At 49.8% G+C, this 26,569-nt stretch overlaps 5 protein-coding genes across 5 annotated transcripts; 2 read left to right on the top strand and 3 right to left on the bottom strand.

The window, feature by feature from the left end:
• Positions 1 to 1,636: 1,636 nt before the first annotated feature.
• BCR38DRAFT_331317 (uncharacterized protein) lies at positions 1,637 to 2,569 on the top strand (the record flags this gene model as incomplete). The annotated part of the gene is made up of 2 exons (XM_040855044.1): positions 1,637 to 2,051; positions 2,091 to 2,569. 2 exons carry the CDS (start codon positions 1,637 to 1,639, stop codon positions 2,567 to 2,569), a joined length of 894 nt encoding a protein of 297 aa, XP_040720559.1.
• A 1,597-nt stretch (positions 2,570 to 4,166) lies between these two features.
• Positions 4,167 to 5,013, bottom strand: BCR38DRAFT_331315 (pectate lyase; the record flags this gene model as incomplete). Its single annotated transcript, XM_040855042.1, has 2 exons — positions 4,167 to 4,515; positions 4,595 to 5,013. 2 exons carry the CDS (start codon positions 5,011 to 5,013, stop codon positions 4,167 to 4,169), a joined length of 768 nt encoding a protein of 255 aa, XP_040720558.1.
• A 4,398-nt stretch (positions 5,014 to 9,411) lies between these two features.
• Positions 9,412 to 9,998, top strand: BCR38DRAFT_415606 (uncharacterized protein). Its single transcript, XM_040859034.1, has one exon. The coding sequence runs from the start codon at positions 9,468 to 9,470 to the stop codon at positions 9,744 to 9,746; it is 279 nt and encodes a 92-aa protein (XP_040720557.1). The 5' UTR covers positions 9,412 to 9,467; the 3' UTR covers positions 9,747 to 9,998.
• Positions 9,999 to 12,821: 2,823 nt separating this feature from the next.
• Positions 12,822 to 16,242, bottom strand: BCR38DRAFT_415603 (uncharacterized protein). The gene has a single exon (XM_040859033.1). It carries the CDS (start codon positions 15,854 to 15,856, stop codon positions 13,073 to 13,075), a length of 2,784 nt encoding a protein of 927 aa, XP_040720556.1. The 5' UTR covers positions 15,857 to 16,242; the 3' UTR covers positions 12,822 to 13,072.
• A 7,228-nt stretch (positions 16,243 to 23,470) lies between these two features.
• Positions 23,471 to 24,556, bottom strand: BCR38DRAFT_415598 (thioesterase-like superfamily-domain-containing protein). The gene is made up of 3 exons (XM_040859032.1): positions 24,517 to 24,556; positions 24,232 to 24,399; positions 23,471 to 24,139 (listed from the first exon to the last, which is right to left on the bottom strand). Exons 1-3 carry the CDS (start codon positions 24,526 to 24,528, stop codon positions 23,786 to 23,788), a joined length of 534 nt encoding a protein of 177 aa, XP_040720555.1. The 5' UTR covers positions 24,529 to 24,556; the 3' UTR covers positions 23,471 to 23,785.
• Positions 24,557 to 26,569: the final 2,013 nt, after the last annotated feature.

The following is a 26,569-nucleotide window of genomic DNA, read 5'->3' as shown; positions in this document are numbered from 1 at the left end:
CTCTGATGCGAAGTCCGCTTCCATACCGCGTTCTTCGAAAAGTGACATATTCTATGGCGCAAACTATCAGAAATGGCTCCTCATACTGCCACCCATCGGCTCTGCCACTTCTTGACTCTGCTGCCCATCTCTCTGATCTCGGCCCAAACCGAAGCCCCCCAACAAGTCCTCTTCACCTCCGAGCGCCCAACCTTCTTTCGACCAATACTCTTCTATCTTAGGCAAATTTGCCCTCGAAGAACACGTAGGCAACGTTCTCTTCCTGGACATCATCATAACCCCCTTCGTGAACCACACCAACAATAGGAGCACCTTTCCCTTCCCATGTACTTTACTTACATTGCCTCCCGCATAAACGACGCCGAGTCCCTTATCGCCGCCATTGTCGCGGCTGGTATCTCCGTCTCGGTCCTGATGCTCGGGTCCCGGGTATCCAAGAGACTGTTGATCCTAGCTTGGCGACGTATTCCGCGGCGTACCTAAACGATGAGAGTACCCGCATTTATGAGAACGGCAATCGGTCCTTCCGGCTTGAGTTTTGTAGCAGTTGCGTGCTGCAGTATTTCGTTACGGCGGAGATGAAACTGCAGCGCTTTGTGAAGGAGTTGGGTGGCGTGGGGGTTTTGTCTCTGAGGCGGCGCAGCATGCGACGTGGGGTTGCCGTTTTCTTTACCCAGATTCGAACATGGGATGAGGTAACATTGTTGTATAAGCTGAGATGGACGGGCAAGGATAGAGTTATGTTTGCAGTGGATTAGCCGTTTGAAGGTAGTGTTAAAATTCGGGACTGATTCGATAGCTTGGCTATGAATTCGCATGTTCAGAAGAAGATTGGTTTTGAGATTGCTAGGAGAATTTTTCAGTCGAACAAATCATTAGCAAGGGGCAGTCTCAAGAGATAGTAGTGGATAGGTGGCTTCGAAGGCTGTAGATTCTGGGGTGTGCGTTGGGAAGGCTATACTCACAAATACTCTTGACAAGGGTTGTGAATATTTCAGGAGTATCTGTATGCATATTATTAGAGTGTAAAGTAACAAAATCACGGCTAAATTGGCTTCTAGGGGACGTATTGTGTCAGTTTCATCTCTGCAACTTGACAAGTTGATGCGATCGTGAGCTTAGGCAGAGTTTTTATTTTTAATAACTTGCTGTTGCCAACTCATCCGTAACGCCTAAGTCAAACAAAAGAATACACAAGATATATAAGGCACACTGCCCTAAACCTTGACGACCGAGGCTTTCCAATCTTTCTCCAGGGTCATCCACATACTAGACAATGTACAGCGAAGAGCGACACTGGGGTGAACGCAACATTTATTTTGCGTCAACTGCATCGTAAACTCTTCTCCTGTTTTGAATTTATGTTCAGATACGAGCCTCCATGTTACGCGGGCCGACACTTGCATCAATCTTGTTATTGGCCAACTATGTGCGTGGTGGACGATGAGACTTAGCGTATTCCAAGGTTAGGGGTGTCACGATGACGTCGCCAAGTCGCCGGCATCTGCATCCATTAATGATGGAGGCGCTTTCAAATACGTCTCATAACACAACCAGCCATTCATACCGCACCTACTTTGTAGATTTGGAACTTTTCTTGACAACACTAAGGACCAGTCCAGCGAACACCAGCAAAATGTCCGCCGCCCCACCGTCCTACGAACAAGCCACGGCGGACAGCCCCCTCCCGCCCTTCCAGCGCATCGAGCGGAATGGAATTCCACCGAACGCCCGTCGCAGTATGGAAGATGAACTACGGGAGTTGCCGCCAGGCTGGGTGCGTACCTACGACCCGGAGACCAATCATCAGTTCTTCGTGGACACGCGGGCCGACCCGGCGCCTCGGTCCATCTGGCATCACCCCTACGACGACGACGAGTACATGAAATCATTGCCCGCGGAAGAGAGGACGCGTATCAAGGGCCTTGTGCGCCATCCTATGCAGGAGGATATCACAGCCGAGACAACGGATGATGAAGAAGGGGAGGGGACACATCACCAAAATCTCAGTCTTGGGCATGGTAAACCACAACAGAAGCACAAGCAAACTGGTGCCTCTGATGGTTCGACTGCTGCAGCCGCACACCAAGGGTTCGGCCGTCGCCTCAAAGACAAGCTCACGGGCTCAACCCACGAACAACGCCTCGCCGCGCGCCAACAACGCGAAAAACAAGAACGGGACCTCTACCGCCAACACCTGCTCTTCCGCACCGGTCTGCAAAAAGCCATTCAAACCGGCCAACCCCAACTCCTAGGGAAAGACGACAATGGCTCAGACGTCTACCTCGAGCCTCCCGGGTCGCGGTACCCCGGAGTCAAGAGCGTGCGGCGCATCAACTCGCAGATGCAGGAGGTGTTCTACGGCGAGGGTGCAGCGGTGCCGGTAGGGGCGAGACATATTCGTCCTGATGGGTTTTATGATGTTGGGCTTATGCATGGAAGATCGGTGGGAAGGCCATATCAGACGTACCAGAGGCCCTATGGGAATGGATATGGAGGGGGGATAGGCATGTTTCCCGTGGCGGCGCCGTTGATTGGGGGTATGATGTTGGGTGGGTTGCTGTTTTAGGGGTTGGGTGGGTATGGATGTGATGACGAGGAGAATTTGAAGTGGTTTCTACTCAGTTAGATTCTACGCCTAATAAAGTTGTAATTTTTGGTTGTTGGGAAGAATTATATGACTAATATCTCTCGTATGAGTAAAGTATGGAATTCGGCAGGCCTGATGGGTAGACGGGTTGGTTGTCGATTTGCCTACATTCAGTACTTCTAAGATGACTGCAAGAAACACGTTTTCCCCTTACCGCACGGATTAACCCAAAGCACGTACCCAATTGCTCCCACATGGAGCATATGCCGTTGTCCTGTGGCGTCTTTTTACTCCCTAAGGGACACATGCTGTATAAGTCTGATACAAGCTCATACTTCGTTCTACTTTTCATCTCGATTGATAGACACGGCATAGGCTCTACCTAATCTTGGCAAACAGCACGGCTTGCGAGCCTAGTCTCTGCAAATCCTTTGAGTTTGTGCACACCTGCGCCGTCCGTCTTCTAGCCTCTAGGGAGGCGCGGACGGGACTGTTCTCCATGGACCATGAGATATGTTCCCTATAGACCCCCTGGGTATTTTGTTGTCTTCTTTCTCGTTCTCGTCTTTGTCTGCCGCCAGAGGATATCTTCCCCCAAATTCTCCTATTATACGCTCTATTTGCGTCGTATCGCCACAGATTGGCTACTTTCGCCTCTGTACATGCGTCTGTAGTTGGATCTCGAAATTTCCAGTGTTGGAAGTCGAATTTGGCTATGCAACCCACGGCGAGAATTCATCTACATCTAGCTTTGTCGACGTTTGTCCGCGAAGGGGCATCATCTGGGGCATGAGAGTGCGGATCTAACATGGTAGTTATGGAGAACAGTCTTTAGCTTTGACTTACATGCAAGGCTGGAGGCTTAATGGAGTTCGGTGTCGTGAAGGCAGAGGTGAGTTGTGTTCGTTCATTCTCGAGATAAACACCACAAACATGCAATATGCGAGGGACAGCGACGGAAATACTCTCCTTTCAACGCCTATTACGCCGTTATTGGAGCTGTTGCTGGAAGCTATTATGGAGCGGTCGTTTCCCTGGAGAAAGTCGGCCTTTTTAGAGCAATTATTTCTGTCACGTTGCGTGATATTAGCGCCTGTTTTCCATGCTGTACTAACCTAGGGTGCGTGGCGCTTACCTTTAATCAACCTGTCGACACTAAGGACACGCCTTGACAAGCATCGCGTCAATGCGTCCCAACTGTTCACAGGACTGAATTACCATACGGTTGTCGAAGATTTACTTCACGTGTTGGTCATCAGACTGCAGGTGATTGAGTTTACCAGAATAAATAATATTTACAACGGTAGAAGGTAAAGACGCCGCTCAGGGAGCGTCTCGCACTCCGAAGTCAGGTCCTCTATGGTAAGAATTGTGTACAGCCGTCCTCGGGTATTGTATGTTCAAGAAATGGCCACCAGGCCACCTCATAATGAAGAAAAACTTTTATCATGTCTCTTATCATGCGACCTCTTTTGCTCACAACTCAAGCACGCTGCATCGTCCACCCCCACCCCTTTTCCACTCCGCACAGCATCCAGCAGCAGTAGAAATCCCCAAGACCAAAAAGCAAAGCCATTTAGCAAGACTTGATGGTGGAGTAAACGCAGTGGGAGCTGACGCCAGAGCTGACCTCCTTGGGCTCGTTGCCGGGGGTGGTGCCCTTGAACTCGGTGCAGACTTTCTTGACACTGGTGGCGCACGTGTTAGAGATGGTGGCGACGTCGCCAAAGTTGGAGTTGATGCCCGCGAGAAGCTTGCCGTTGTACGCCTTAACGTTCTTGATGATGACGTTGCGTTCGCCCGACTTCTTGCAGTTGCCGCACGCGCGGTACAGCTTACCGAAGTCGACCACGATGAAGCCGTCGATGCTCACCGTACCGATGCCGTTTTGTTGTATCACTTTGTCCTCAGCGCCGGTGGCTCCTCTGCGGAAGGTGTTTGTCAGTGTCATTACTCTTTTTGAGTGGGAAGAGAAAAGGGCAAGGGAGAAAAAGGAGAACTTACCCGCCGATGATCTTGGCATCGCCGTCACCCTTAAGGGACAGCGCATCCTCGCAAACAGCGACCCACCAGACATTGTTGATGGTGCAGGAGCCCTTGCAGTGGACACCCTCGATCTGGTCAGCGCCAATGATGGCGTTCTTAAGGGTGGCACCGTCCTCGAGGACGAAGACGGCGTCTGAGTCGTCGCCCTCGTCCTGGCCAGTGCACTTGACGCCCCGGCCGTACGTCTTCATGCCACCGTCGAAGGTGCCCGAGAAGGTCTTGGCCGACTTGTAAGTGACAGAACCCTTGGAGGCGGGTACCGGGAACGAGGCCCGCTTGTTAAACACGTTGAAGGCGTTCGGGGTCATGTTGGCGGCCGGCGTGGCCAGAACGGCCGAAACACTGAAAAGGGCGAGGATGGCGGTGGTGAACTGCATCTTGAAGCTTATATTGGATTGATAGGGGAGAGTGGAACTCGGGAAGTTGATGAGGATATTCGTGGTTGGTTTGAAAAGAATGACTAACCACCCGGGTTAAAGAGTGTAAGTAAGTTGGGTTTGAATGAAAGACTGTGAGGCGCTGACGCTGAAGAAGGCGATGAAAAGCAGTTGGAGTATGCCTCCTCCAAGCCTTTTTTATAAGTGAGCTGCAACATGTCGAAATGAAGCCGTCGGCTACTCGTTCGCTTCTGAGCGATCGTAGATGGGGCCATAATCGCCTATGATGTGTGAAAGTCTGGGGTGATCATCACAGAAAACAGTCCTGCCGAGGTGCCAAGATGCCAACTAGTCTCCAATATATAGTTGAGAAATACGAGGCTCTCTCATACTGCCTATTTCACCTTATGTTAATAATTCCAGGCCACCTGCAGACCTGTTAGACCTGCCAGACCCGCATAAAGTATAGTGTTGGTGTCAACCGATTCGAAACCATGCAGGATCCGCCTAGTCGATAGGTTCTTTTCTCGGCTTCCCATATCGCGATTAGCACGTTTCAAATATGGATTTTCAGTCCCCATTACCGGGGACTAAACATCAGACGCACCCCACATCGTCCGTCCTTTGATCATTATACCACCCAGCTTTCCAGAAACGTCTGTCCTGAGCGAATCCGATTGGCGGAACATGGCCCTCGAGTCCCCTTGTACGCCGCGATTCTAGAACGGCCGCCGGCCTGATGCAAATTGCACCACAATGCAACCATTTTAAGCTTGTTGAACAAGATTATTTCAATCTCCTTCATCACATCTATCTACAAGTGAATCCAGAAAGGACGGGATTGGTCCAGCGAATTGTTCCAGATGGAGGCTGAGAGTTAGGTTCCGCTATGGAAAAAAATGGAAAAGAAAAGAAACACTATCTGGAAATTTACGGATTGTGGGGACTACTCCTGAGAGGCAGGCTCGCCATACCAGCAATGGCGATACATCCGTCATAGACTGATCGTGGTGGGTGCGACGGGTCCGAAGTTACTGCAGTCCAATCCTGCGAGCAGATGGGATTTGCTCATGGAAATCCCCATGTTTACACTGTTGCCTCCTTATCGACCCATCCGAGACTGCATTTGGTCTACGCTGAGCAAGTTAGGCTCACCTGAGAATATATATATCAGACCCTAGTTGGGGTGAAATACATTCATAATATCTTGGGGGATTAGCGGAGACCTCCGGGTTAGACCGCAGTTGGGCTGGAGATAGAGTCCACGACATGACGAAACACAAACTGACCGGGCCAGGTTTCCGAGCTAAGCCATCTAGGAGCACGCCGTCTATTGTGTTCATGACTTACCATTATATCTCACAGGTCAAGCAACGCCTTCATCATGTCCCTGTGAGATGGCTCCTTTCGTGCACCCCAAAATGATCAGGCTTCTGTGCTTGGCGAATTGCGTCGCCATCCCTCGCAATATCTCTTTGAGCAACTCTCGACTTCCTTCTTCCAGTGTTAATCCACGTAGCCCCTTCGGAGTCAAATCGCTCTTCACGCCCAACACCGATAAAGTTGTTGCGGATCTCGAATGGGGTGGTGATCCCGACCGCGAGCCGCCATTTACCGCATCAGAGGGTGAGTATTCATCACTTGAGTCTTCTGCGTTTACTCTTGGCTCAGCTGCCGGCGAGACTATTGGTATTATTCTTGACCACGACGATGACCTTGAACCGGGGTAGAATAGTCAAGAGTTGGTTTTTTTTCCCCTTTTCCCCGTCTTGTCGTTCTCATCTTTGTAGGTCGTTCCAGCCTGCACACACCTTTTCCGCCGTATTAAGCTTTGCCATGGGCCTTTTGGGCCTCTTGCGGTTGTTAAGTTGCTAGCGTGACATGTTGGTGTATGAGAGAGTTGCAATAAAGCACTTTTAGAGCGTCTCATCAATTTGTTGCTGGGAACATCCGAATAGGAATTCAAGCGCCCACCGTTTGCGGAATAATATGAATAATGTACGAAAAGATTGTTTCTTCCTTACAGGTACAGCGACCTGTTTACTAATCCCGATTCCAAGCATCGTGGACAGCCCTATTATTTGACGGCGTTGATGGCAGCTTGCAGAAGCGACGGCACATCGACATTCGGTCTGTTGATCGTCACTTGCATCAGGGACGATGCATCTTTGGAATTCGAACATTGATCACCCAGATTAATACTCGAAGAATAATCTGCTTCAATATGCTCTTTTTTCCCGAACTATCTCTCCAATGACAGGCCGACTACAGGGGGGTGGCCTCTTCAGATTTCTAATACAGTGGACGATTATTCTTATACGGAAAAAAGTGCCAAAACAAAAATGTCTGCATAACCTCATAGTCCCCCCGTCACGGAGACAGAAAGCTCAGTCCATAAATAAATTAAGAAACAGCATCTACCATCAAGTCAATTGCGGCATAACAGTCTTTTCCCCCTGAGCAGCAGCCATGGACATGATAGTGTGTGTACACAGAGTGTTCCACGTCACATCTTCAGCCGTGTCCAGCTAAAACTGAGTAAATCAGTCATGTCGATATGACCTGTCCCCATCGGATTAATATCATCCCACACGCGGGTATATTCGGGCCGCACACTCCCGTCACCAACACATCTAGCCCGTCATGTCTCTCAAGAAACTCCTCATACGGCGCGAAGCTATGCTCCAAAATTTGGTGGTACCCGGTTCCAGATGGGCAAAACAAGGAACAGCTGTGTGACGCCGGTGCGGAGGAGTTTGATTTTGGTTGGTGGAAGGCTACGCGCGCCACATGGTTCCGAGACTGTCCTCGTATCCCCTGAGTCGGATGGCTAGGTTGCGAACGGATCCAACCCAGGGGATTATATTATTGGCTAGATAATAATTCCTGGCTGTAGGGCCCAGGAGCGTATGAAATACAACGAGATGTCTTCCCTTAACCAAAAGCGAAATTGGAAAAGTCGCGCTCGATGTCGACGTACGTGTAAGACCCGTTGTGTATATGCTGTTGGAAGTAGTGATAACCCTCAAAGATGTCTGTGGGGTTGGCAGTGTCCCTGGACACGTGTACTCGGTCTGGGAGCCGGATCTGTTCAATATCGATGTTGGAGAATTGACAGGGGGGCTTTTGGACGCGAATTCCAGTTTCGATATTTCTGGGGATGAAGGCGGTGGATATTTCGTGGCGAGTTGGGTTCACGCCTGCATAGGTGCGGATTTAGTTGTCGCAGAAGATGAAGCAGTGGCGGCTGTCTCGGTTGTCGTTGTCGTGAAACAAAACGATTATGAGGAATATTTCCGAGGGTAAATGGGTTCATTTTATGTAAATGCTTTTAAAGGTATACCTCCGTAATTGTGAGTTGAAATTTGTAAGTATTAGATTAGGGAATTCTAGAGATTTTTCCTCTTCTAGATAACCATTATTTGTAACGTTTTGACATAGACCTGCCATCTCTACGTTATGTTACACACAATACTGTACTCGACTGCTGAATCCGTCAAGTGATTTGACGTTTACATTTTTCTTTTATTCACCTGTTTTCTGCAGCAACCTAGGCCCTGGACATTAATCTGTAAGTATTGCCTCTTACGTTCAAATGGGAACTTCATGCATAACGATAGTATCTATAATAGAGACTTTAGCGCTGCCCCTGTCCTTTATATAGCAGGAGTCAATAAGAAATATAACTACAATTTAAAGAAATCTTATAATGTTTTGTGCTAGTATAAAGTAGTATTAGTGATGTTGTGATGTTTGTCGAGGGGATAAACAGCAATAGCTACATTAGCTACGAGAGTCAAAGGCAATACAGGCCGTAATGGTATACTTAATTATACTAATACGCCAGAAATCTCTCATGCATGAATTAGTCTACGAGATCCACGTTCAGGTTAAAGAAACAATAACGACGAGAAGTAGGTTCGACTTATCTCATTTCTTTATTGCCCTGTGTAGTATGTATGCCATACCGACGGGCAACGTGCAATATAACGGGGCCAGAACGCTCACTGACAGCTTGGTGAAGGTATGCAAATGTGCCAAAGGGGATCACTTTGATGCAACTGACCTTCTTGCAAATATTTATGCACAGTAGGATGCCCAAAGCGTTAGAAACAATCCCAGTGCTTTCGTGGAGAACCAGTCATCTATAATTAGCCAAATCTTCTACGGTCTTTGTGGATTTCTGTCTTGATTCAGGTTGAGAAGGACACTGGGAGAATTGGGGGTTGGCTTTTTAGGGGGGAAAATGGGGCAAGGGGAGGTGGCCCACAGGCTTCCAGGTCCATATCACATGTGCACCCCATACTTAAATAGTTGGCCGGAATAACGTATCTCCACAGACCCTGCCCCTCCAACAATTTTCACTTGCCCAAAGCCACCGTCGCATCCCACTTATAGTAGTCTAATTGAGCAGGTCGTCGAATCCAGCACGAAAGATTCAGAAATCGCCCAACATGCCGTCCGTCAAGAACCCCAACGGCCCATCCAAGAACCGCCTCGCCGCGCGGGCAAACACGCTCCGGGCAAAACGGCAGAAGTCCTCGGCGGCGGGCAAGAAGAGCAAAATCCTCAAGGCAGACCAGACGCGCGGTGCAAGAGAGGGACTCCTGCCCAACAGCGGACCGAACGCCGCTATCAGCGCTAAGAAGCAGCGAAAGCTTGACAAGAAGCTGGGGTATGCGCTGAAGCGCAAGATGCAGGCAGATGGAGAGGTCGAGATGAAGGGTATGTAACCTTGGAGGGACGGAGTGGAATAAGAAGATTGGAGAACACTGATTGTCTTCTTTCGACAGATGTGCCGGAGACGACCAAGAAGACGGACGGCAAGAGCAAGAAAGCTGAGGACGAAATGGATGTCGAGACGGACATGATCTCATGAACGGGGCAAAGGAGCATCCGGCATGCAATGAGCGCACGAACTGAACTTCAATTGCTTCGTCAGAGCAGAGCTTGATATTCACACATATCCAATGGGGTCAAAATGGGTAGGTATCATGATGGAGTGGACATTACCTAAAGGAAGCAGCTCGCTGAGTGATTCAAGGTAGCCAGCCATGGAGAATTTTGAGCCCATCCATTTACAGCGTTGGCAATGAGTAAAGGGTTAGGCAACCTTGTCTGAGGAAACCCCGCTGCAGGAAAAGTTGCTGAGGGAGCGGTTTGCGAGGAAGGCTAGCTAGCTGCACGTATGGCAGCCGAGAGTCGGCGAGGAACGGCAGCATACTCATGGATACCCAATGGAATATAGAAAGGCAGACCTTTACCAAAGGTGTGACCTTCATTAACATGCAACCCCCGGCATGCTTTTTGTGCAAGTCCTGCGGCGATCTTCTTTCTCGAGCCGCAATTCTGGATACGGTCCAAGTGCCATGATGCACATAAGTACTGATTGCAAGTAAGTGATTAGGTTTTGGGCTCGGAATTCGGGATTCGAAGACTGAAATCAAATATCTACTCTCGTCGGTACTGCTTGTATCGAACAAGCCGCCAACCAATCTCCATTTCCAGTAATTCAAATTCAGCAGAAGAGGATTATCATTTCGACCACGCAAAGCTCGGTCTCATTTTTGCAAACCGAGGAGCTTACCAGACCAGCAAAAGGAAGTTGAGAACATGACGTGGGAACATGACTACTTACCAATTACAGAGTCAGGTGGAAGCTCGAGAAAAGCAGTGTCGTCGCGTGCGTTCGAAGGATTTCCTCCATGCGATTAGTTCGTCGAGTTGGTGCACTGAATGATTCGCCTGCGGTGTCTTCTTTTGGTTGTGTCATTGCTACTTGTACATATGGTTTTCCCTAAGGGGATGTATCCTGATTTGACCTGGTGGATGGGTAGATGTTTGGTCTCTGTGTGGTAAGGAATCGATGTAAGTTTGGTGGATGGTAATTAGACAGCAGGGCAAGGCACGATTTTCTTGGAAATCAGATGTTGTTTGCTCAAATAAGTTCTCATTTCGCCCCAGGCCTCTCCCAACAACACGGAATAAGTCTCACGAGAGCATGTGCGACAGGCCAAGTACTCGCAGACTTTCCCGTTTAGTCTAAAGTTGCTTCAATAGAGGGAACTCTTGTGACATTTTGGAATTTAGAAGCCGATGATATGTGGTACGGGGTCCCGCTGCAGTGTTAATGGACAAGTCATGCCTCAACGCCGAGCTGTAGTCATATAGAACTCATATCCGCATTTGCGTTGATGTTACAATCTCCGGCTCACGAATGACATAATATATTTCACCATCATCAAATGTCACAGTTCTAGATGAATTATATATCCGCTTCTTGCCTAGTGACAAGTAATTATGTGCCTGTGAAGCGCTGTAACCTGTCTGTACCACGTTTGGAATCCGTTTAGGGGATAACACAATACACAGAGCGAAGGAAGTGGACCACGGCTACTGACAGCTAGTATGAGTTAAGCAGCAGGTGTAGCCGACTGGACGGCCGGATCGACCCTCTTCAAATCTGCTGGTCCCTCTCTCAAATTGACGGCATATCCTAAACTTCCTTGGAAGACTTCCCTGGAAGACGCCTCCTCAGCCAGCCAGGCCCCAGGTACAACTTCTATTATCCAAGTCGTGAAGCACTTGATTTTTACTCCCTAGTTGTAACTCACCAAGAATGCGCTTCTATGCTCCTTCCCTGGGCGTCGTCGTCCTCCTCCTTTGCTCCCCGACCGCCTTCGCCAGCCTCGTGACGCGGAAAGGTCTTCTTCCCCCGGTCGAGCTCCATGAACCTCAAAGCCGAACCTGCGACCCGGACTCAGCCAAAGGCTGCGGCGTGCCTTCGAGCAATGGACTCGATCAAGGTTTCTGCGGCACGCAGCAATGTGAAAGAATGACGGCTGTGCCTTGCTGGGTATGCCATACTCAAACCTCCCCTGAATACGTAAGGGACGTAGTGGTCTGAAACGATGCTGTAGAGTACCGTGGAGTGCATTCTCGTGGACAAGCCTTACCGTACTGTGAGTCGTGTTTTTCTTGTGCTTCCAGAAAGCTCCGGCTGTTCGTTCACCTGTTGATATGATGTGATGTAGTGCTGTCACCAGGGTTAGTTAGCAAGGCGACGAAGATTGGAGCGCTGTTATGGGCAAAAGGGCGGGATGAAGCTAGAGAAAATACGCAGGAGGCTCATTTCTCGATGTTGAATTCAGTATATAATTCATGTGGGCATATTCTGAGCCAAATAAAACGACACGTTCGTTCACTTCATTGAGTTGATGACATAATCCGTGTTTTATGGTACAGAGAACTTGTACATGCAATCCGTGCTACAGATGGAAAATTACGAGGACTACAAATCGAACCGAGTCGAGGCGCATTCCATGCTTTCGAAACGCGGGTTGGTTAAAAACAAAAGCATCTGGCGCTGTGGCTCCTCTTCCTGAGCTGCCAACGTGAACCTAGTCTCCTTTATGAGAGCAATTTAAACTCGGGCAAACTCGCTTGTAGTTTTGAAGCCCGCGCCCTTCCATGAAGTCGGCTGTACTGCAAAAATTAATTGGCTCTGTGTTCCCTACCGCTACTAATGGCCCTTTGGCTACCTAGCTGTAGTCTAGCTTAATACTTGTATGCAAGTTTACTTGCTCGTGGGTGGCATTCCGAAACGTGTTGATCTGATTGAATTAGGGGAATGCCTTTCCGAGGACTACTTGTGAGCATTTGGGGGTATTGTGAATACGAAGGCGTCAGCACGCACCTCCAAATATCGTTAGCACAGTAGGATGCAGCAACGATTCCAAAGTGTTCACTGGCGAAAGTACCGGTAGGTTTCAATCACTACACTCGGGATGGGCTGGCATGGTTTGGTCACAGCAGATATTCACGTCACCTCGAACACAGCTTTGTACAGTTGATAAAGAATAACTTTTGCATAGCCTAATCCATTTCACTAGCCGAAAGCAGACAGAAACAGCCTCGATGGCACCACAAGCCACGTGATCAGAACCCTAGCACTTCCCCTACCTCCAGGAGTTTGCGTCGCTGTGCAGCAGCCCGTCGGGCCAGATCAAACAAGGCCTGGGGGGGGTCGCGAATGTACCGGTACCGTATCTGCACGGTTCTAAGGTGCGGTACCGCCTTGCAAGTCAAAGGCAATGGGTAGATCATCGTCATGAGTAGACTGAGTAAAGCCGGAGACATCGCTGAGCATCGACGAAGAACGGCCCCTGCGAGGCGCGGAATGGAGCTGGGCCAACGGAGACGACTGTTGAGGAACGAAGCCCGGTGCAAGCACCGAAGGCCCCCACAGGGTGGCGTTGTATGCGCTGTTGCTCCAAGCGGTGGTTGGGTCATACGGAGCCGCAAGACCCTGAGCGGATGCGGTGGTTCCAGGAGGCAGCTGGCCAATTGCGGACGGGTCATATTCGAAAGTTCCATTGTAGAAGGCGGACTGCTGCTGGCTGTGGAAGGCATCGAGCTGCGTCTTGAGTCCACCGACGATCTGGTCCTTTTCAGCCAGGCGGGACTCGGTAGTGTTGATCCTTTCAAGTAACTCGCTTTCGCATTTGGCAATGTTGGCCTCCAGAGTGGCACGTTCCTGGCGACGTCGTTCAGCCTCGTCCAGCCCACGCGCATTCGCGTCCGAAATACGAGCGTATTCCCCGTCAACCTTGGCAATCCGGCTATTGATCTTGTTCCTCTTGGCTTCTAAGCTGGCTTTATCGTCGGCAAGAAGTTTGACTCGGATGTCGACAGCGGCCTTGAAGCTTTTGAACTCGGCGTGCGCCTTGTCGTACCTGGCCTTCTCCGCATTGTACTCGGCCTGCTTGGACCTCCATGCAGATTTCAAGGACTCCGGAATACTCCCAAGCTCCTTGAGTTCGTTCTCCAGGGCAGTCATGGCTTGCTCCGCCTGCTTCTGCTGAATCGTGTTCTGCTGGATTTTCTGCCGAAACTTGTCGTCGCCCGTACCTGCCGACTGAACCGCTATCGACAATTTTTCGTTCTCCTTCTTCATGGCGTTGGTCTTCCGATGCCACTCCTTTCGCAATGCTTTCTGTCGCGCCAGTTCCTCTGTTAGCTTGCTCTCGGCGGCGGCGATGGAGGTCTTGAGCGTCGTCGTGGGGGAGTCGGGGCGAAGAGACCGCTGTCCATTGGCCTTGGATACAGTGCCATCAATATCCGCAGTCTTGGCTTGGGCGGTCCTAACGCTTGTCGAGAAGATGACCTCGTGAGTCGCAGTACTGACGAAGTCGCATTCGTAATTCGACATAGGCCTCAACCCATAAATATCTCCACTCCACCTGATTCCAAGGCCGGCTTCATCTTCCTCGGACTCCTGCACGGCTGTGATGCGGGTAGGCTGCCAAACGGCATTATTGACTCGCACATAGAAGGGCTTGGTCAGGTCAATCCGAGACGACCCGGTACCACCCTGGTGACCGTCCAGGCTTACATGACCTGGAAAGTGGCTCGTGTTAAAGCACACTTCGTCGCAGCCCACATAAGAAACCCAAATCTGTTCGGGCTGAATGTTGAATGGGGCGTTACCCAGGTTGTGAATGTCGGTGGCATTCGAACCTGCGGAATCAGCAGCGCTATGAGAAAGTTCATATTCTTTAACAACAACAATTTTCGTGCTTGCGATCGCGGCCCACAGCGGTTGGCCGTTCCGAATCTGGGCACTTTGTTTCCTTTTCTTTTTCGAGTTTATAGGGGGTTGTGGCGGATTGATGACGGAAGCAGTGTCGCTGTCGGGCGTCGAAAACCCCGTGTCATTGGCAAGGTCGCCCGGATAGGGTTTGCCAGCCTCTGGGTCGACGCTCTGCGCGAGGTTGTCCCGCCTCTCCCTCCTCAAATACCAATCGCGAATCCACTTGACCAGCCCCTGCGTCAAAATATGTATGGCCAATATGCTCCTAAACCAGTTCACCCAGCCGGAGCGCACCTTATCATAGCCGCGCATCGACTCGTAAGAACTGAAAGGGTCGTCGACGTCGAGGTCGGGAGTCATGAAGCGGCTCGAACCAAGCAGGTAGCCAACCGGGGAGTACTTCATTTTTGTGTGACGCAAAACATGAGAGAGCAAAATCATACTCAGACATATCATTGAATTCTTCATGGAACCTCCGTCTCGTGAACTTGAACCACCTCCTAATCCTAGGGCGATGACCATCTGGGCCAAGTCGAGGATGACGTGCTGAATCGGTCCCCAGAGAAAGAGCCATATCAGAAGAACGAAGCCGTCAACGCAGATCACAGTAGCAACCGAGGGTGCGCCCAGATTCCACTCAAAGACATCGCTCAAGGTCAAGCCGCTGGTGGTAGTCACGAAGGTCAACAGCGTGAAGAGCATGTAGATACCGGAGAGAGCAATAGGAGGAATCTGCATCAGGATGATGAGAATGGCGATGGTATCCTGCAGGGGGCAAGAGCGGAGGACGGTCATGGCGAAGTCGAAGGGGCCGGGATCACGGTGGACATTAGAATTCTTGGTCGCATTCACGTCGATGCGGCGGTGGTTGTCCTCATTGGCGCCTTGTCCAAACGACTCACCCGAGGAAGACTCCGAGTAGCCGCCTAGAGATCCTCTCCGCAGCGACTCGACGGCCCTGTATTCCACAGCAGACATGTCGGCGGTATTCTTGGGGTAAACATTCGGGTTAGGCGGCGTGGTTGGAACAGGCGGGATCGACGACACATCGTCACTGGACGCTGAATTGGTCGGGTTGGTTGGGTTGGTCGGGCTGGTGCTGGGGTGGCTAGCGCTGCCATTCAAGTGGTTCTGACTCTTCTGCTTGGCGATGCGCTTCCCGGGAACTACCAATCCATTCTCGTGTCTGGTGTCGCGATGGTTCGAGGCTGCACCCTGCTGTCGCTTTTGCGATGACGAGGCCCGAGGCATATAAATGCACTCGAGATGCTGATCCGACCCAGAAACGTGTTCCGAGCCTGAGCAGCGCAGCCGGTGATGATGCTGACAGCCACAGTCCACACAGCAAGGTTTCGAGGGACAATTTGGGTTTGCGTCCTTCCCGGAACAGCACTCGAATTATTCCGGGAGGTGTAATGTCGGCATCGATCCCGAGGGAAGGTTAAATATTCTTGAGTTCCGGGTCGACGGTAAATGAGTGACTTCGTGGGACAGGGCCTGGCGGGGTGTATTTTTGTGGTCGCTGTCGGCGATATAATAGTAATAACCAGGAGATTCAATGGATTGAGACGGATGAATTAAGGTGGGAAGGCTGAGTAGAAGTAAAAAAGGAATAGGATGGAAATGCACAGTGCGGGAAGGGGCGACCAGTGCCTGTGGGGGCATTTTGGGGGGTTTGCTTCGGCACAAGCAGAAGGAGCCTCCATTTGGGACGGGTCGCGGTGCTTCTGGCGCCTCGTGCAAGCCGCCGGATTTTGCCCAGACACTGTCCTGGGGCACTGAGACTGATCGAATACTTGTTCCTGAGCCCGCTTGACTGCCATGCATGCACTGAAACAGCACTTGGGGTCAAGTACATGCAGGGTACCCGAAAGCCTATTTGCGTCCATAGATTGGGATCTCGACGCAATCAACGATACGCGAGCGTTGCTGTCACTTGCACTGCAAACCAAATCACCATGAATATTGGCGAATTATGTCCTGGAATTTCTTTGATTCCGAGGCTGCCAAAACAACCCTTTGTCAAGACAGTCAGCGCCGCGCCGATGCCACAACCATCCCATCATCAGTGTTGCCGTGGAATAAATTGATGATGTCCACCCTGGAGCGCAGCTCTCAATGCAAGATGCGCCATGGTACCACGGCGAGCAGGGCGCACAAATTAACATGCAGCATGAATTTGGCTTCCGCTTGAATCGCTGAATTGCACCAAGGGTATGGTAATCAAAGGGCCGTGCAAATCTCACGACTGACTCGACCACCGTCGGAAAACCCACACAAACTCATGATGAATGTGGACAGTTAACTTGATTTCCAAGAACGAGTCGTAGAGCGGGAGCGGCTAAAATAGGATGTATTCGTACGGCGCTATTCTTGATCATTCGTCAGTTTTCATATCCACAATATGGAGTCGTTCACGTAACGAACTTCACCTGTCCCGCCGCTGTCGATACAAACTGCATCGAATTTTCCCCATCTTCAGCATATTTTTCTGCCGTCCCATCTTGCAGAATTTTCTTGGCCTACCACTTGGGCTACCAAGTACAGACCGCTACACCTATTCTGGAGAAGTCGTTTTCCTACGTCCTCCGACACATGGGTATACTGGGTTGCAATCGGCGAGGCCCCGTCACATCGTCACATCACCCTTGATAACCTGGACGCATGGACGGAGGGGTATTTCGCCACCGAGATGGAGCTTTTCCGGGTAGCATGTGCCCTCCGGAGCCCGTGGGTATGTCTTGTCAGTTCGAGAACAGTATTGCTCGCATAGCGCCCGCGCTGGAGAGGGTCTTGCAGTACTTCAAGTCCACAGATCCATCAGCCTCAGCCTTCCAACGTGTCTTGGACAAATTTCCAGCTCACGTCTAATCACAACAGCAGTGACATGTTAGCGACTTGGCACCCCGGACCGGCCCAGACGAAGCATGGACCCAAAGCCAACATTGTGTAGCTCCTGGGATAGCAATCAATCGGAAAATAAATCAAGAGCCGACGACAGCTGCGAACAAAGCGCAGGCATCCCCTCGCTGTCATCGCCTCGACCCGGCGCTATAAACAAGGTTATCGCCCAATACACCCCCCTTCTATGGTATTTTCAAGGCTTTGTCGCTATCCATGACTGGCTCGAACGTTACGTACTACGTACCAGTGCCTACTTAGTAGATGCACAGGAGCACTGTGTGTGGAGTTGAGCAGAGTCAGCAAAGTCAAGAGGACATTACAACCACTCACAGAAAGGTAATTTTAACTCGCATTGTCGATCCTTGCTGAAAGGAAAGAGACGCAGGTTTAAAAGCTGAACTCGATTCAACTCACCATGCCAATTCGACTTGGAGGTATGTGATGACTATGGAAGGTTTTGGTCGGTGAACTTTTCTAGTTACTCGGATTAGACAAATATTGTAATTGAGGACCGGTTCTCTTCACACAGATCTCCAAGTAGTGAGACGATGTTTCGAGCCGAAAGGTCTTATTCATCACGACCTTCTGCTCCCTACCCCAGCCGAAAAGCACGCGACGCTTAACTCATGCCTGACTTGTCACCTCGAAATGCGCATCTATCGTCCCATAGCCAATGTGGTTGCTGCCCCCAATGAACGATGTTTCACGGCGCAAACAACACCGGGAGAGAGCAATGGAACTTGGACCAGTCAATATCACGATACAGCACATCATTTTCCCCACACCCTTTCCCGCAAACCCTGCTAAGCAGAATACGGCAAAGCCAACCCGTCGCCTGTCGGCATTTGACAGCCATTTCGGGGCAGCATTGCATAGGCTGATATGGCACAATGGCTTGACCCCGGTCTTCAACTACCGGGTACGGAGTGCAGCAATGTGCAATGCTCGTATTTTCAACATATACTCGGAAGAGATCATGATACACGACATATATCGGACAGATAATGCGATAATCGAGTCGATTCATGCCTCCGATTCTGAAACAGTGGCTATGCAGGCTCCTAACACGAACGCAGCAGTATCCTTTTAGCTGCTTCGGTTGATGGATGTGTAAAGAAAATCGTTGGACACTGAAGATTATCGCATCCTCTTTACAAGTCGCCGGGAGGTAAAGCCTTGTTTCGAATACAAATGGGTGTCTTGCTTCGGCCCTTACCTCAATGCCACAGCCTCGCAACCGCGATTTCTGGTTGGGTGACATGCCACACGACTTCCAAGGACACCGATAGAATCGTGAACGAGACGCAAGACGACGAATACTCTTCTTCCAGACCCTTGCCATGGCATATCGCCGACCCATGCTGGCTAACATCTACACCTGCCTTCTGCATTCACCTTGCGGCATGAGCACGGCCATTCGGGGGTTCGGTGAGCCATTCCACGCGCTAGCGTAGTAGCGTTCCGAGAAACATGTCATCACACCCAAGACTGCAAGACGCGTGACAATTGGCACCAAAGATGGAGAATAGATATTCAACCTGTGCCAATCACCAAGCAGAACCTTGTTTCTGTCTCCAGAGAAACCTACACTACATCCACTGGGGATGAATGAGGGGCTATAGGATTGTCCGTGGGAAACAAACTTCTCTTGTCACCTGTCACCTTTTCTTACCCTTGAACGACCATGGTCTACAGCTTCCTCCCACTATCAAAAACGAACGCATTCCGGTTGCGGTCCTTCCACTGACCTCTCGTTTTCAGACATGACCGTCTGAAAATGGGATTCAGACCCCTCCATTACCACGACGATGGGTCCAGGAAAAGCGCGCTAGCCGCATTGACCCCCCTTTGCAAGCACCTCTTTTTGCAAGAGTTAACATTAGAGGCCACCATTCAAGTATCGATTCACATAGCAAAACACACCTACGAAGCCTCTGGTCACATGTAAGTGGGCTTGCAGGGGCCCCTGCCACATACGGACCGGCAGTGTTATCGCAGGGTAGCTACTTTGGGTAATGTCTTACCCTAGATACTTGAGCCCGGCTAGCCCGCCTAAAACGATCCCTTGGTACAGCTAGATGATAAAACAGGGCCTGACGGACGAAATCACTCTAAAGTATCTGTCACTATCCGCCCGCACAGTGGCAGGGGTCCCTGTAAGTCCACTTACTTTTAGCTAGAGGCTGAGGGATTCAATCCTCTATTGATGACTCTGCGTAGATCCTCTGTTAACTGATCTATCTATCTGCTCTGTTGTGTCTTCTGTCACGACCTGGGTTGCATCGCATTGGTAGAGACCTCGATTAGGTGCTATCGACGAAGATTCTACTCTAAGGAGCGAAGGAAAGAAGATGACAACTTAGGTTTGAGGGAGCGCGACTAAGTCATCCACGCTTGGCGGGGCTCCTACAAGGGTTATGATTGGCTTCCCATCTGACACTGCCATGGCAGGTGTTCCAGCTGTACGTCACCTGGTTGTAGTGAGTCTGCGAGGATTGACCTTCACATCTTCTGTGTAGCTATTTTATCTATGAGGAAGGGCTTTGACCCCACTAGTGCAATTGCCGCTACACCACCTTCAGCCTAGGGCATAACCGTGGCGCTCAATCCCACAGAGGCTTCGTAACTTAAAACTTCAAGCTATTAATACAATATTTTTCGTAGCTCTCTTCTTCGGCCTCACTTGGTTTTTTAAAAGAATATCGTTGATTCCTAGCTCTGTATCTAGCTGCTTTATTGTGTCACGGGGCTAGCCCACTTTGGGCTAATGTGGCGCTCGGGCCACATTCAATCCAGTGGCTCCAACTGCGGGTGCTGCACTATAAGTTGCGGCCCCCTTTCCAACGACCTTGATAGACTTTCCTTTTCTTCTCTATCGTAGCAATTCCAATACTTTCCGTACTAACACTGAGAACCTACCTTGTTGGTAACCATCACATATTGGCTTTATTTACTTTTCTTACGTGTATGAAGTGCTACAAATAGCTAGCAAGTCTAGTAATACATTACTTACATTAGGTCGAGCTATCTTTCAAACGTTAGTAATATTCTTTCTGAGCTGATCTTTAATTACAAATTGACTCTATTAAGGATTATAGCGAGAAGGATAACATTCGCATCATTAAGCTAGACATTAGCTCTAGCTTAATATAACATAATAGTATTACTATTGTAGTGGGGTGATACGAAAAGGTAGGGGGACCCACTGGTTAGGTGAATCCCATTCAATTAGATACTATAACGTTGCGCACTGCTGCATTATAGCATCCTCCCCCCTAGGTGCACGCATCATGGGGCCAGGCCGGACGTCAGGAAAGTAGGTGACGGGGGCCAGGGAGGACTCCCCTGTCTTCCACACTTCTTAAGGGACACGGAGATGACAGACGACTTTCAACAACTCGTCATCTCTTTTCATCATCTAATTCAATCAACTTGACTTTTGTTTTCTATTCTAGTTAGCTAGCCCTTCCATTATGCGGTTCATTCCTACGTGTACTTAGACACTACTTTCGAAATCCTATTATTCTGCCCTCATCCTAGCCTTGACAATGACAGAGGATTGTATCTTGCTCTGATCAGAGCAATCTAGTGCTAATGAGAGCTTCAATTCGACTTCCAGAGCCAGACGTCTTGTTCTGAGAATCATTCCAACGAGAGTCTCAGAGGCACATCCGACCAACTCGCGCACCAGACGTGTAAGAGCGAAGCTCTTACAACCAGTACCACGATCTTCGTCTGATCAGACCAACAGATGGAATCTGTTGGTACTGGAGCCGTCAGTTCAGTGTGTTAGGTGGTAGGTATATCCTACTGACCGCCTGACCCCGTTTCACTATACGTAGTAGATTCGTAAGATACAAGCTAAAAGTAGATTATTTAATTAATAGTTATCCTAGACGTTTGGTTTTTAATACGAGTAGCGTAATACTTTTAAGGTATCTTTAGTAGCTAAACGCCGCTAGATACACAGTTACGTTAATATAACTAGCTTAAAGGCTATAACCTTTATAGAGCAACAATACTAGTTGATGCGAGTGCATATGGGGTGTGAATTGTTGTATTGGGAAAGGATGGCCAGGTCAGCTATTCTGGCCTGGCAGAGCTCTTTTATAGCTCTTATCTATCTTATCTATAGCTATAGGGTAACCCCCCATGGGGTCACGTATCACTTAGTTTGTCTGATAGTAAATAATAACTCTATCAGTCTAGCCCTTATGTTAGTAGCTTATTCTTAATCTACTATGTTTTCCTTTAGAAACTACGAAGCTTATAGTTTCTTACCGCTAAGACATATTTAGGCCTACTGCGGTCTTGGTAGTATACCTATATTTAAGAATAGTAAACTGTTAGCAGCGTTAGACTCAGCTAGAAATACCTAGTATATAGCAGAGCTTCTAATAATAGCGTCTTTACTATCTTTATCTTCTTAAAAAACTGGTCTTATCTACATCATCTTTATTCTTCGGCTTAGAAGTCGCGGGATCGGTCGTACGTATTTTCGATACCTCAATGCGGCGCCCGACTTTAATATGCACTTGAAGCTTATGAAATAGAAAGACCCTGATCCATGAAGAGCCTAGTGGCCCGTAGTCTCTCCTAAGCCTTAAGGACTTCGGTAGCGAATTCGTTAACGTGCTTCTTAAAAAAGGGCGTGCCCACCAATGTCTTCATGCAGAATTCAATTGACGATAATCTCTTCTTGCTCTGGCAACAACTTTTGAAGGTAGCTGACGCCGGCGCGGTGCGATTGGCCGTCGTCAAGTCGACGAGACATAATGAATAGCTGTGTGCCATATCGGCTGGCCGCCACGGACTAGCGATGCCTATATGAATAAATTGTATAGCGCGCGCAATGCGCTGCTTAAAATCCTCTGGGCCAAACCGCGGCTCAAGCATGATTTGCTGCACGTTTGTTGAGAAATTCGAGGGCGAAGTTGAGGGGGAGGGGGGTTGTGTTAACGAGGCAATCTCGCATGCCCATGGGGTGGGTGCGTTGCAAAAGGGGATTGATTCGGTTAGATCCTGCATGTGCATGAGGTAGCCATTCAGTCTTCGGCAGAGGCCTTTGAGCATCTTGTACCTACTACTCAACTATTCATGCGCGATGCTTGCTCTTCACTAGCAGCACCAAAATGGCAAAACAACTTTGTGCGGCGTGGATAGGGGGTATCGCACCATCAGCATCCCAGTGGATGGTTGATGAATCTCCACAAGGGTGGCTCAGAGTTTGGTTCTGAGATGATTAGGAAGTTGTCGTGCTGATCGGGTAGCTCGATCACGCGACTTGGGCAGTCGAGGCGATGATTCGGTGTTCTATTGACCGAAAATCTCAAAGGCTGGACGACATCCAGCATTTCGCTTTGACGACAACTCATCAACATCTCTCCTCTTCTATCCAATGTCATGACAGAACTGGTGCATGTCACCCACACTCCCAGCTCACAGGAGGGAGGGTGAAGTCTCCTAAATCACCTGCTATAGGTGGCCGTCAACAGAGGGCGATATCTCTTTCCCAACAGAGTAGACACCGCATATCTCATCTGGCAACCTACGAGTAGTCCGTCTAAGATCATCGGGCGGGCAACTTAAGGCTTCTTAGCACCTTCCATCTCGTCACAAATCAAATCATACCCGCACGAGTCTCGTGGGTATGCGCACGTGAGCGTGAAAATGGTTGGTACAGTCTGATCTGCACCGGCCTGTCTAGAGTAGAATCCCACACCAAGCCCGAGGCAGAAAGGATTCTCAAACCAAATCCTGAATCTTTCCTAGGAAAGAGAGGGTCCCCTATTCACACCGTAGAGCCACACCTGCGAAATAGAGGATATGAATCGATTTGCCAGCTGATACTTCTCCATTTATGGGTTGATCAGCTAGAGAGGTAGGACCAAAAGAGAGACGTCAAGATCTTCACGCAGACTTCGGCGGCAAAGGAGACACTGCAGTTTTAGATCGTCTAGTCGGGCAGCGGCGCCTCTGGCGGGCGAAACTCAGGTTATATGACTCCTATCTATATATACTGACCATGCTTGCAAGCATCAATGTTCACTAACTTTCTTGATGTACAGCGCTGGATGCTCAATGCCACCTTCGAGCCCAGAATCCACAACTCTTGGCGCGGCGGAGAAGCACCGACAGGCTGCCCCGATATATGTAACAAATCTATCAAGCTCTAGCAGGACGACTGTCGTCGACGGAATGTAGGCCTACAAGACCCGTTTCTCACATGCGTTCTCTTTCAGCAGTGATGAGGAAGCATCTAGTCTCTCATCCTCGTCAACTCTTACCCCCAGTAGCCCCCAAATCCTCCACCGCCCCTTCGCAATCCCATGTCTCCTTCTCCAGTGCCTCCACCTCTCCCAACAACCCCCATATCCTGTCCCTAGCCTTCGATGTTGCTTCTTCCTGTTGCCTCCACGTATCCCGGAAAACATCAAGCACAAAGGGCGGTACGGTGGTCTTTTTGCCGGCTTTGTAGTCGTATATGACAATATCTTCCTCCGTCCGCGCGGCAACGCGCCGGTGCTTATGCGATAGGATCACGCAGTCGAGGATGAGGGACGTGTCGGTGGCCGACGGGAGAGAGCGCAGTTTGTGATAAACGGAGATAGTGTCGGGGTAGATTATTGGCTGTGTAGATATTCGCGTCAGCCTGCCGGAACATTTGACCGTGGGCGCATGTACGTTGCGCTGCACAGGACGAGGGCATAGAGACTACGTACAAACTTGTAATCGGCCTTGATGCTCTTCATGATGAGGCCCGTCGTACGCGGCCGCATCAAGTCCCGCCACTCAGCGCCGTGGGTCGGGTCGGCGCAGGCGAAGTGCGTGATCCAGTTTACCCTCGAGGATTCGGCGTAGCGGATGTAATTTGTGTTGTTGACATGTTGCTGGACGGCTTTTATATCAGCTGGCATTCTTACTAGCATGGACTAGTCGATTTGTGATCTTGGCTAGTCCCCGAGCCAGACTGAACATGTATGTCCTGAACAACAAGGTCAACTCACAAACGAATCCATCTCCCCCCACACCACCTCCCTCCCCTCAAGCCCCCTCCGCCCTCTCGTCAGGAAACCCTCGCTTCCAGCCGCTAAAGACCGCCACTCCGTTGCGAGAACGCGCAGCACCGCCGCGGCGCGCTTGATTTGCGCGGGCGAGCAGCCGAACATGATGCATTTGCCCAGCCGGGTCTTGAGGTCGGTATGCCATCTTGATGGAGGAGCGGCGACTATGGGAGTGTGGGAGCTGGTAGCTGTGGAAGAGGATTGTCGGAGAGCGGCTCTGGCCAGGGGTGAGAGCATGTGAGGTTTTAAGTGTAGGCGTGGAGGCATGGTGGGATTAACTCGTCAGTGGGAGGAATTCTAGATTGGGATAGTCTATGTGCATATTGTGACCAACAGCTGCTGGCGACTAAGAACGGCTTGAAGGTTGCGTTGTGAAAGCTGTCCCGAGCTTTATTCGGAAAGAGGAGGGGCGTTGCCATAATAGAAAGATTCCCGATAAGATATGGCGTCACCTTTACAGAGCCTCGGCAGTAGCCCGCGCCGATCCTCAACCTCATCATTGACAACTCTTGAAATATTCATTGCTGAAACATCGTTGATAATCTGGAATCAATGGCTTATAGTATTCTAGTTTGAACTGTTCTACCTGGTATATCTCCTATACCTATCGGTTTAGACCAAGTGGACCATGTCAGCCCCTAATCCAGTGCTCCGGCGCGAGGTAATATCAATTTATAAAGGTATCATGCTCAAGAGTTGTACATCTCAAATGTAGCAGACTACTCGATAAATGATTTCACCACCACCTACCTTTCTTTCTACTCACAGTGTTCTCAAGAGCTTCATGCTGACATTCTAACAGAGCTCCTCTACCTCGGCAAAGACTACCCCCAAGGTGGTCTGTCCTTTGTCCGCCCACGGCTGCACAAGGCTTTCATGTCCAACGCGCACCTACGTGATGAAGAGACCATTCGGCAGAGCATCGCGAAGGCCGAATACATACGGAAAGGTATGCACTTTCATTCCCTCACCTTGATCTCTCTTATTTCTACTTGAGTTCTGCCAAGTCGTTCTATCAGCGCTTGGCTCCTTCTTTCGAGGTAAATATACCCAGGTATAAATTGTGAAGCAGGTAGATGTAATTTGTAAATTGTGTTGGTATTTTAGGACTTACATGGCACTAGAGGGCGTATAGTTCCATGCACGAGGCATTGAAGGAAGAGAGTAGCTAACAGCGCATGGTTTACAGAGATCGAAGCCCTGTGAGTACACTCTCTCGATACCTATGCCTCTGCGCAGCTGGATTTACTATACCGTTCAACGATGTGGCAAAGATCCATTGTCCAGTACCTTCAGCCTCCATCCAGGCCCGTGGTACCCATCGATATTCGCCGTATTGGCCCATCACCATTCCCATTCCTATACTCACCATAGCCGACCTACACCATCCACCTCCCCCAGCAATTATCTACTTACTCATACAACCTTCCCCACCCTCCTCCAAAAACGCATTCTCCTGCCGACCCTATTTGTCGAGAAATACCTCCCTTTCCTATATCCAAGAACAGGTTCCTCCCCTCCTTCACCAACTGACATTGGTTCTTCCTTCCGCTTCTCCCTAACCAACCAACCTAGCCAACTAACAATCCTTCACCCATTCAGCTATTACCTAAAACGCTACCGAACCCTACGAAAACGCTACAACGACGCCTGACCAACGGGGGCCTAAATGGTGCATAAGTACTTTACTAAATGCTGATCGAAGGAAGCAGGAGTCAATCAACCCTCCGTATTTCCATGTGGACTCGATTCGGTTCAGTTCAGTTCTGACCGGAGCAGAACGGCCCGCATCGAAGCCGGCGAATTCGGAATATGTCATGTCGAATTAAGAGTATAAAAGTAGACGGAAGATTGAATGTGCCGTGCCTGCACTGTCAGGACGGGATCGGATGGACGACCGAGGAGTGAATAACCTGGCGGCGGGCTGGCAAGGGTTGGAAAGAGACGCAATGCATATCGCCGAGAGATTACCGGAGGGGACCGAACCGGAGACCAG

The sequence above is a fragment of the Pseudomassariella vexata genome, assembly GCF_002105095.1.
Source record: "Pseudomassariella vexata strain CBS 129021 chromosome Unknown BCR38scaffold_1, whole genome shotgun sequence".
Lineage (NCBI taxonomy): Eukaryota > Fungi > Ascomycota > Sordariomycetes > Amphisphaeriales > Pseudomassariaceae > Pseudomassariella > Pseudomassariella vexata.
This window is presented reverse-complemented; position numbering and strand designations above follow the sequence as displayed.

Bases quoted from the DNA above. Each gene is read 5' to 3' on its own strand.
- BCR38DRAFT_415606 (XM_040859034.1), top strand. From the start codon at position 9,468: ATGCCGTCCGTCAAGAACCCCAACGGCCCATCCAAGAACCGCCTCGCC.
- BCR38DRAFT_415603 (XM_040859033.1), bottom strand. From the start codon at position 15,856: ATGCCTCGGGCCTCGTCATCGCAAAAGCGACAGCAGGGTGCAGCCTCG.
- BCR38DRAFT_415598 (XM_040859032.1), bottom strand. The intron at 24,140-24,231 runs GTACGTAGTCTC...ATATCTACACAG, and splicing joins TCAAGGCCGATTACAAGTTT to CCAATAATCTACCCCGACAC.